Source organism: Boleophthalmus pectinirostris, unplaced genomic scaffold (assembly GCF_026225935.1).
Source record: "Boleophthalmus pectinirostris isolate CB_2022bp ecotype Guang Dong unplaced genomic scaffold, ASM2622593v1 HiC_scaffold_5, whole genome shotgun sequence".
Lineage (NCBI taxonomy): Eukaryota > Metazoa > Chordata > Actinopteri > Gobiiformes > Gobiidae > Boleophthalmus > Boleophthalmus pectinirostris.
In genome coordinates, this window is record NW_026571404.1 from 2,244,637 (window position 1) to 2,256,260 (window position 11,624).

General features: G+C 48.8%; 1 protein-coding gene across 1 annotated transcript in view; it reads left to right on the top strand.

The window, feature by feature from the left end:
* Window positions 1-11,624, top strand: part of arfgef3 (ARFGEF family member 3) — a 100,425-nt gene that overhangs the window by 30,915 nt on the left and 57,886 nt on the right. The window contains 5 exon segments of the mRNA XM_055162756.1: window positions 1,982-2,094; window positions 2,176-2,308; window positions 3,832-4,080; window positions 6,881-7,164; window positions 9,237-9,586. Of these exon segments, the coding sequence (XP_055018731.1) occupies window positions 1,982-2,094; window positions 2,176-2,308; window positions 3,832-4,080; window positions 6,881-7,164; window positions 9,237-9,586 (1,129 nt within the window).

Below are 11,624 nucleotides of genomic sequence, written 5' to 3' on the forward strand. Positions count from 1 at the left end.
ACATAAGAAAATCAAACTCACCGTTGACACTGGGCTGGAGAGCCAACAACCCACGGCAGAGTGGCTTAAACCCGGCTGGGCGTTCGTACGCAACCCGCAGCAGACTCTAAAGTGGGTGCTTTCCCTCCGCCTCTATATATTCTCTTCATGCACCTGTGCGTGCAGAGAGGGCCAGTCTCCACCGCGCACACATACATGGAGGCGCATTCCTGTCCCATGTCCAGTCTTTTGAAACTGGCAATGGGGCAGGGTGCCCTGTTTTTCGTAAACACAGTGTCCTTGGCACAATCCCCACTAGAAGATAACGAGTTGTATAAGCATAATATTGACTTCGTGCAGGCATGCAGGCCTAGTGAATTGGTCTCAGGACCATCTTATATGTTCCCACTACACATTATACACACACTATACACACACACTATACACACACTATACACACACTATACACACACACTATACACACACACTATACACACACACTATACACACACACTATATACACACACTATACACACACACTATACACACACACTATACACACACACACACACTATATACACACACACACACACTATACACACACTATACACACACACTATACACACACACTATACACACACACTATACACACACACTATACACACACACTATACACACACTATACACACACTACACACACTATACACACACACACACTATACATACACACACACACTATACACACACACACTATATACACACACACTATACACACACTATACACACACAAAGTCTACGTTCAGACTGCAGGTTTAACGCTCAATTCCGATTTTTTTGTGAAATCTGATGTTTTTTCAAGGTCGTTCACATTTCCAGTTAAATGTGACTTGTATGTGTCTCCAGTGTGAACATTAAACGGTCCAAAAGTGTCCCACATGTGACACTGGAGACACGACGACGTCAACCGCAGCGAGCGTCTCTGTGTTTACAGAAGTTGTCCAAACATGGACGCAGCATCGAGCACCTGGAGATTTTAAAGTTCCTCTCGTACCGGAGCCACAACATGAAACAACTGACTTGTTTTAAGGAGGAGATTGAGAAGCAGAAGTTGAGGTCTATAGAAATGAACATGAGGGTGCAGAGTCTCAGAGTGGAGGGTTCGATCTGTGAGTTCAGACACAGTTTTCGTCTGACGAGAAGAACGTTTGTGCACATTTGTCAGGGCTTATTTGTACCAGAATCGAGGAGAAGGAAGCGAGGAAAGAGAAACGAAACTCAGCCGACCAATTCTCTGTCGTGATGTCATGATTTTCAACCAAGAAGTAAAAATTTAAACCTAAAAAATGACCAAACTGAGCTTTTTTTCCATATTTTCTTTTGGTAAAATCTTAAATCTAATGAATGTAACTGTGTTTAAGTAAAATGCGTACATCAAACTGTCACTTTAAACGTTTCGCCGTGTAGAGTAATCTTATTTTGAAGTTAAATTACTCTTACTTCAGTACTTTTTTGTCTTCTCTAAAACCTCTGCTCGACTTCTGCTCTTTGAAAACTTTATTTGAAGTTTATTTTACAGTAAAATGACGCCCAAAATCCCCCAGAACCAGACAAAGACTCAAGCTGCGTCTCATTTCTCTTTCCTCGCTTCGTTCTCCTTGATTCCTCGATCCTTCATTTTTCAGCTGTGGATCGATTGTGTCGTGTTTAGCGGTGTCCCGAAGAAAACCACGGAATGAAGGAGTAAACTTGAGGGAGGCTTCAGAAGCAGAAGTTAGAGAAAAGAATCAAACTTTATCGGTCTCAGTGAGGAGTTTAGATCCTCTCCTCTCTGTGTCTCCTTTGTGACTGAGACTGCGGGACTTGAGGAGAGGAATGGAGGAGAAGGAAGCGAGGAAAGAGAAATGAGACATGGTCATCATCTCAATCTAGAATCTGAAAATGACCAATATAAGAAACATGACCACCACCACCCACTGACCCCACAGACTGTTTGTGTTTGCAGATCTTGGGCAGTCCTCAGAGGCTCCTGGATCTGGCCGGTCCCTGCGTGGCCGAACCGGAGCCGAGGAAGAGGTCGTTCTCCAAGAGGAAGTCCCACCTGGACCTTCTGAAGCTGTGAGGCCTGCTGCATGTGCTCGTGTGTGTGTGTGTGTGTGTGTGGTGGGGCGCTCCTCATGGTTCCTCTGTGCTCCTCAGGGTGATGGACGGCATGAGCGAGGCGTGCGTGAAAGGAGGCGTGGAGGCCTGCTTCTCCTCGGTGTCGTGTGTGTGCGCCCTGCTGGGGGCGCTAGAGGAGCTGTCGCAGGGACGAGGGATACAGCCTGAGCAGGTGAGGACAGACTGCACAACGCGGGAGGGATGATAAACTGCAGTCCCCCAAACTAAATATGAGAGTAAAGTAAAATATACAAATGAATGTAAGAATATCATGCATAATTTGTGCTGGATATTTTATTTGGCATTAATAAAAACATTTTAAGCAGCAGACGTCACGCGAAGACTCCCCCCCATCCCGTACGCCACCGCGCGAAGACTCCCCCCCACGCCCGCGAAGACTCCCCCCCCCCGTACGCCGCCGCGCGAAGACCCCCCATCCCCGCCGCCGCGCGAAGAGTCCCCCCCCATCCCGCCGCCGCCGCGCGAAGAGTCCCCCCCCACCCGCACGCCGCCGCGCGAAGAGTCCCCCCCACGCCCCGCGCGAAGACTCCCCCCCCATCCCGCCGCCCGCGCGAAGACTCCCCCCCCCAAGACTCCCCCCCCATCCCGTACGCCGCCGCGCGAAGAGTCGAAGAGTCCCCCCCCCCCCATCCCGTACGTCGCGCGAAGAGTCCCCCCCCCGCGAAGAGTCCCCCCCATCCCGTACGCCGCCCGCGCGAAGACTCCCCCCCCATCCCGTACGCCGCCGCGCGAAGAGTCCCCCCCCCCCCCATCCCGTACGCCGCCGCGAAGAGTCCCCCCCCCCCCCATCCCGTACGCGCGAAGAGTCCCCCCCCATCCCGTACGCCGCCGCGCGAACTCCCCCCCATCCCATTCCCGTACGCCGCCGCGCGAAGAGTCCCCCCATTCCGTAGGCCTCGCGGAGAGCCCCCCCTCGTCCCGTACGTCACGTTGGCTAAACCAGGGCTAAAACCAGGTCTAAAACCAGGACTAAAACAGGATTTAGCCAGGACTTAACCGTGCCGCCGGACCGCCCACCACGCCTCTGCCCATACGCAGCTCAATTCCTTTCCCTTCTCTGTGTTTGATGGAGCTTAAGAAAGCAAACGTTCCCATCCTGCGGGATTTGCGGGCGAGCGCGGGACAAAATATCACAGATGCGGGCGGGAGCGGGACTGAAAATTACCATTCTTCCACAGTGCGGGAGCGGGACTGGAAAATCTGTCCCGCGCAGACCTCTAGTACAGACCAACACTGAAGCCTCACGTGTGCCGTACGTTCTGGCGTGTTCTATTGAATGTTGGTACAGTCGTCCCTCGGTATATCGCGGTTCACCTTTCGCAGTCTCACTGTTTCGCAGATTTCTTTTTTTTACAGCATATGAGTGTATTGTGTTCCTCCCCCTCCCCCTTGGACAAGGAGACCCGGAGACAGCTGACCCCCAGAGCAGAGCCGGGCCGCTAGTAGTATGAAATAAATCAAATAAACAAAACCGTCACAAAATAAATTAGTAAAATATACCAAAAAATACTCTTGGCGATATTTCCATACAGCAGCCATACTACTTTTTAGCATCTTCGAAAATCAAAAGCGTATCCGTAACGTTGGCAAGTCAAGTTTTATTCTTTTATTTTTAATTTTATTTGTTGTTTGTCCTCTTTAAATGAATCGTCTGCGTTGGACGGGTGGGTGCAGGCGCGGGTGCTGCTGCGGCGTCTGGACGAGCTGAAGGAGGGCACAGAGTCCACGCGCGAGTCCATGGAGATAAACGAGGCGGACTTCAGGTGGCAGAGGCACGTCCTGTCCGCCCAGCCTCCCCCCTGGCACCCGAGCTCCGAGCCCAGCCCCGACATCAGCATCAGCATCACCACCGAGACCGGCCACACCACGCTCGACCTGGAGGGGGCGCTGGAGCACACCACGCCCGAGGAGTGCGGCGAGGAGGTCTGTGTCCCAGAGAGAAAGAGATGATTAAACAGGGTCGGGCAATATTACAGAAATATTACAGTCATTAAAAAAAAAGCTACCATCTGTAAATTTATTTGATTTTTGTTACCTCCTCAAAAACAGACCTGGAGTTTTGTTTTGTTTAGTGTCGTGGGACTCAAGGCCGGTCTTGGGTCTTGAGACAGGCCTCGAGACCATTTTTTTTTTAGAATATTGGTCTTGTTACGGATTCGAGCGCATTTGGACTTGGCCTTGTCTCGGTCTTGAGAGCGCTTGGACTCAATTTTGTCTCGGTCTTGTTACGGTCTTGAAGGTGCTTGGACTCGGTCTTGTCTTAGACTCAAAAGAGCTTGGACTTGGTCTTGTCTCGGTCTTGTTACGGTCTTGAAGGTGCTTGGACTTGGTCTTGTCTCAAAGGCGCTTGGACTCGGTCTTGAAGGCGCTTAGACTCGGTCTTGTCTTGGTCTGGAAAGGTGCTTGGGCTCGGTCTTGGCTCGGGTCTTTGGCTTGGTCTTTGTCTCGGTCTTGAAGGCACTTGGACTCGGTCTTGTCTTGGTCTGGAAAGGTGCTTGGACTCGGTCTTGTCTTGGTCTTGAAGGTGCTTGGACTTGGTTTTGTCTCAGTCTCGAGGTCTGATACTCAAGGAGAACGATTATATTTCATTAAGGCCGCTGCTGTTTTCAACAAACTGCACTGGTTTAGTCTGATATAAATGTGCCAAAATAACTGTAAAATACAAATAAAATAAATGTCGAAAATTACAAAGATGGTCTTAATTTGGTCTCAGTGGAAAGTGGTCTTGGTCTTGTCTTGGTCTGGACCTTTAAAATTCTTGCTCTGGTCTTGGTCTTGTCTTATTCTTGATCCTCAAAATCTTGTCTCGGTCTCGACCCTCAGAGGTCTTGGTCTTGTCTCTGTTGGGACCTTTAAAGGTCTTGGTCTTGTCTCGATTTGGATCTTTAAAGGTCTTGGTCTTGTCTTGGTCTCGACCTTTAAGGGTGTTTTCACACCAACAGTATTTGTTGCACCAAACGGTCCATTCGAACCAAAAGTGGTTAGTTCGGTTCGTTTGCGTTGGTGTGAAAGCGTCAATCGGACTCGGACCCGAACCAAATCAAGCGACCGAGACCTCAAAAAAGAGGTGGTCTCGGTTCGCTTGAATCCGCACCAAATGACCAACTTTGGTGCGGTTCCTCTGGTGTGAACGCGAACCCGGGTCCAAACCATAGACAGTATGGACAAACAGACTATTCCAAATGCATCATGGGAGAAACGCGTCTCCTCTGCCTGAAATGACGCTGTACGACTCCAGCGCAGTAACAGATTGTTGTCCAGACGCAGACGCGATTCATTTTCGAATTATTTTACCAACAATGGCCAATACAGAGAATGAAACACACGAAGATCAGAGCAAGTATCAGTGTGCGAACGTGTGGCTCCAGAGTGAGTCAAAATTGGGGGTGTGTCCCCCTGTTCAGGACCTACACGCACAGAGACGACCCGGTGTCCCCCGTGATCACACAGCAACCAACATTTGTTATTTTAGGCTTTAATTAACCAAATAATTTCATGGCAATAGGCAATCGCCCATTCAATTGATACAACTTTAGAAAGTCCCTGTTTTTAGCCTAGTGTGAGAAATACAGTCGGACTAGATCCAAACCAGAGTCCCGAACCAGCGGGGGCAGGTCCAGTTCAGGCCGGGCTCAGAGGAGCTGGAGCGGGGAGCCTCGACCTGAGGAAGCGCTTTCCCTGGGAAGAACCAAATGCGCGGAGGACGGACGCTCAGAACAACATATAACAAACCAAACTGGACTCACGCTTCTGTCCGGATGCTGCACCACCTCGGAACCAGCCGTGGTTCTTGAGCGCAGAGAACCGGAGCAGCGCCCGGACCTGTAGTCCACAGCACATTCTTGCTTTTCAAGCACAGAAACAGCGCGCAGACGACTGAACGTACCCGCTCGGACTCAGTCCATCAAGCACTGGTCTTGCTCGCCACCGTTTGGAACCAGCACATGGAGGACAGAGCCTCCGGACCATCTGACCAACGAGCTTGTAACAGACCAAGGACCAGACCCCAGCCCCGTCCTGAGGAGCTGTTGGCTGCTGCTGTTACCCGAACTCTGGGCTGATGCGGTGAGTTTGTACAAAGTTCTACATGTTGCTGTTTTATGAGTTCATGGTGATAATTTGAGATGAGGACGGCCCGCGGTATTAACAGGAACATCGGTGTTGATAACTGGAGTATCGCTGTTTTACCGGGGAAACAGAGACACGTCAATCGAACCAGTTTTGGTTCGTTTGCCGGTGTGAACGCGGACACACTGGAGTCTATTTGCTACATAATAACAATTTTATTGCCTGGTGCGACCAAATAATCGAACTAGCGGTGTGAAAACGACCTAAAAGTCTTGTTCTTGTCTCAGTCTGGACCCTCAGAGGTCTTGGTCTTTTCCTGGACTCAGGACCCTGTGGTCTCAGACTGGTCTTGGTCTCGACTGAGTAACACTTTATTATTCGTCTGTCTACGTCTCCAAAGCTCAAACTGCTCTGTTCCACCTTGTGATGTCATCAAGTGATAGTTTTAAGTTTACAGCTCCTTTTCTTTTAAATTCAGTGGAGATTGATAATTCCAGGGCTGATCAGAAAATAAAACAGGACTTTAAATATGAGCTTTTGCAGTTTGATAAACAAATAACACAGATTTAAAGGAACAAACTTGCAGCAATTTCATGATTTATCTCTTTTTTTTTTTCTTTTTTTTTTATATCAAACCCTCCCGTCTCTCCGGCAGGTGCGGATCCCGTCCCCGTCGTCGTGCCTGAGCCAGGACGAGGAGGCCCGGAGGCAGCTGACCCCCCGAGCGGAGCCGGGCCGCGGGGGGGAGGAGGAGCGACCCGACGGGGACAGAGACAGACCGGCCGCCGGAGGAGGAGGAGGAGGCATCGTTCCTCCGGACGTCCTGCAGAGGAGCCACGGCCTCGTCTACCCCGACATCACCAACTTCCTGTCCGTGGAGTCCAGGGGGCGGGGCTACCACGGGGCGGGGTCGGCGCGCTACAGCGAGAGCAACTTCAGGTACGAGAGAAATACAAGAAAATATTACAACGGGTTTTTTTTGTTTCAAATTGTCAATGAAATTTCAAAGTAGCATTATAGAGACACAGCTGCCTTATAATTATGATGGCCAAAAACAAGACTACTTCATTATCTGTTAGCTGACTCGCCGGCGCTCTGGGATTACGTGGTTTATAATCGCTTCTCACACATTCCGATCAGTTCTTAGCAGCTTTTCCAAACTGTAGCTTCCTTGCAGTTCGCACAAAGCCAGAACTGATCCCAGGCCTGAACCAGGACTAAACCAGAACTGAACCAGGACTGTCAGGAGGGCTCAGAGGTGCGCCCGTATAGACCGTCGGGTAACCACAGGCGAAAGGACCGGCACAGAGCTCCACGCCCCACTGGACTAAGCGCTGCCATCGCCCGATCGCGCTTTGAGGACACCCTCCTCCACGGGCTTGGGGGGTTCTCCTCTCGCTCAAGTCCTGGTTTAGTCCTGGTTTAGTCCTGGTTTAGTCCTGGTTCAGTCCTGGTTCAGTCCTGGTTCAGTCCTGGTTCAGTCCTGGTTTAGTCCTGGTTCAGTCCTGGTTCAGTCCTGGTTTAGTCCTGGTTCAGTCCTGGTTCAGTCCTGGTTCAGTCCTGGTTCAGTCCTGGTTCAGTCCTGGTTCAGTCCTTGTGCGGTGCTAAAGTCCAGCATCTCGATCGATGTTTCTTCAGCTCGATAAATAATGTCTGTGAAGTGATGACGTATTTTTGACAGTCGAGTCGCGCCTGAGGATTCGTGTTTGTACTGAAGAAAGTGTAATCGTAAATTTGTAAATTTTCATTTCATGACAGTAGTTCTTGATATTGTAACTTTTAAATTCTGATGGATAAAATACACAGGACACATTTTATGTTTGACTGGACTCATTCGAGAGTTTATGAATATTTATTTTATGCTCAACTACAGAAAAATATGCATATTTCTGAAAGCCCCACACTCGCTCCCCCCAACCCGCCGGGTACCTCTCAATCTGGATGATTTTTCAGATTTTGCTTAGGGGTGGGGAGGGTATTTAATGGCTCTTTAAGTGTCTTGCACAAGGACAGCATTCATCTGTGGGAGCTGGCATTGCACCGCCAACCTGTGGGTCAGTCAATCTGACCGCTCAACCAATGATTCGAAACGCGAGTCTTCAGATCGGTGGACAAACGCTCTACTAACTGAGCTACTGTCGCATGATGGTTTATTCCTGCCATGACAGAAATAACAATGCGCCAAAGGTTTTGTGAAAGATGCGAACAAGTTTAAACACCCGAGCTTTAAAGGTTGTATAGAGGATTTTTTAAAGGGAAAAAGAAATACAGCAACAGTCCTTTTTCAAATGTTGTGCATGTGACACCACCTTCCTCTTCCACAGCCTCAGTAGAAACACTCCTCCTCCCGCCGCTTTACTTTAGAAATCACGTTTGTTTACAGCCAGTGCGCGTTCAGAATCACTGTTGAAGTTTCCTGTCTAGAAATAATTTAGCGACCGGCACGTCAGTTTTTAGACTCTTTGCTTCATTCACGCAATCGCTGGAAGAGATCTCCAAGAATCACGTGTTTGGCTTTGCTCCTTTTCTCCGTCTCTTCTTCTTTCAACGACCTCAAAAACGGACTTGCGTTTGTGGCGAACTGGTCGTGGATTTTCGTCCGACATCTCAACAAACTTTGTGCGAACTGCGAGGAAACTACATTTTAAAAAAGCCTCTAAGAACTGCTGCATAAACCACATAATCCCTGCGCATCAGTTACACTAGAAAGGCAGGGAGTTTGACAACCTAACAGCCAATAGAAAATGAGGTAGCCTTGTTATCTATTGGCTGATGTTTATCTGCCCTCATTATGTCCACAGATGACAGATTTTCATTCTTTTTTCTTTAATCAACATAATTCCAAGGCTGCTGCATTTCTGTAAGGGTATTTTAAACTTTCATTGACAATTTGAAACAAAAAAAAAAAATCCTCCATACAACCTTTAAGATTTGACTCTGCACAGACTCTACGTTTTGTCCTGTGATGATGTTTTGTGATCAGTTTTCTGTGTTTGTCTGTTTGTGGTCAGTATGGAGGAGCAGGACTTGTCTCGCACGGAGCTGGACTCGTGTGACCAGTACTCGATGGCGGCGGAGAAGGACTCGGGCCGGTCCGACGTGTCCGACATCGGCTCCGACAACGTGTCCCTGGCCGACGAGGAGCAGACCCCGCGGGACTGTCCGGGTCACCGCTCCCTCCGCACCGCCGCCCTCTCCCTCAAACTGCTGCGCCACCAGGAGGCCGACCAGCACAGCGCTCGCCTCTTCCTCCAGTCGCTCGCCGCTCTCCTGCCTCGTCTCCTGGGGCTGCCCACGGCCTCCGAGGTGGACTCCAGTCTGCAGAACTTCTCCTCCACCTTCTGCTCCGGGCTGCAGGCCGGTACGTCACGTCCTGTCCAGGGACCGGTCAGAAATCTCATTTCAACTGTGGTATTACATTTTTCTCATCTTTTTATCTTTGCACACGTGAATTCTGAAACATTAAAACTAGTGCTGTCAGTTAAAGAGTTATTAAAGAGTTAACGCAAAACAATTTTAAAGAGCCCATCTGATGTAAAATAACTCTTTTCACATTGTGTCTTCTTCACATAAACAAGCACAGTTTGAGTTTTGGAACATCCATTACACAATAGTTCTGAAATCTTCCTGATTTCTTGGAGACAGTCACAGACCAGGAACCATGAAAGTCCGACTATTGCTCCTCCCCCCGCCCGTCCTGAGCCATCTACCTTCTCAGAGTGATGTGTGGGCCTTGTATTTGTCGCTGAAGTGTTTTTTAGATTGATTCAGCCTTTTTTTTAAAACAAATTGCAGCGTATTAGTGCCACCCTCCCACGTGACAACAAACTAAAGCTGCTACAACGATGACGCGGCAGATACACCTATGACGCGTTTGACGGAGCAGAAAACACTTCACACCCTCCACCGCTCCACCGCCTCCACCACCTCCGCCCGCATCGTCTGACAATTCCCACATGAACATCTAAACAAAAGCGACAGCAGAAGCTCATTGTTCTACACTGCAGTTACACGATATAATAAATGTATCTACTAGTGTTTATTAAAACTTTACCAATCAGTAATGTTCAGCTGATGTGGACGCGGTGCTTGAGCTTCGTGCTCCTCAAAGTCCTCGTCCGATTCCAGGTCCAACACATGCGGCTGAACGCGCTGTATCTCCATGATGAATAAAAGTTTATTCCTGCCGCTGTCAGGGTCACGTCTGTCTCCCCCTCCCTCCCTGAGATGGCGGAGGAAGGGCGGCTCACTCAGAGTCTACGTCACGTTTGGAGGGCGGAGCCTGTGCTTTCTCAGGACGGGCGGGGGGAGGAGCAATAGTCGAACTTTCATAGTTCCTGGTCTGTGACTGACTCCAAGAAATCAGGAAGATTTCAGAACTATTGTGTAATGGATGTTCCAAAACTCAAACTGTGCTTGTTTATGTGCAGAAGATACAATGTGAAAAGAGTTATTTTACATCAGATGGACATTTAAAAACAACCTTAACAAGTTGCGCCAAAGTGCTTTACATCATAAAACAATAAAATATTACATAAAAGAGTGACTTGATACACAGAGATAATATTCTAAAGTAGAGCTCTTGGGCTGTTGAACATCAGCTTAAAAAAATGCGTTTTTAGGAGGGTTTTAAAGTGAGGTAGGAAGGAGCAAGATCTCAGGTGATGAGGGAGAGTGTTCCAAAGCTCAGGGGCCACAGCAGAGAAAGGTCAGCCTCCCCTGGTTTTGAGGCGTTAAAGTGGGACGGAGAGAGTTCGACCTGAGAGACCGGGAGGCTGTGTGGGGGTTAAAAGAAGGATGTGGATGTCAATTTTCAGTCAGATTCATAGTTTTGACTCAATTGAATGTCATATTAGTATTGACCATCAGCATTATCTGTGTTACGACGAGTTTGAGGAGTCCAGTGACTAGAAAGACCTGTGTGTGTAAGTGTAAAGGCTCCAGCGCTGACGAGTCCAATTCTGAGGACTGTTGAGCCCAATTTATGGTCATGTGTCAAATTGTCTGCGTCGCCTCCGAAAATGTTGTAACTAAGCGTCAAACTGATGCAGACGCCCCCCCCCCCAAGCTAAAGACATTCATTTTGTCTTCATATGGACTTTAACTTCTTGGGTTCTTTTTAAAGACAAGACGTAAAGTGTTTTTACTTTGTTGACATGTTGCATCTTCAGACGTGTCCCCGGTGTTGGTGGTGACGTGTCGTGTTTCAGCTGTTGTTACTTCCTGGCAGACACAAAGGGAAAGTGACGTAGATAATAAAGGCTGTGATTGTTCGTCTCTACATCAGCTCTACGAACATTTCCGGTTCTCCGCTTTCCCGCTTTCATTTTGTAAACACGAACACCATGTTTAAATCCTCGCCTCCTCGTGTCGCGGTGGTGAATTATTTCGCGGTGCAT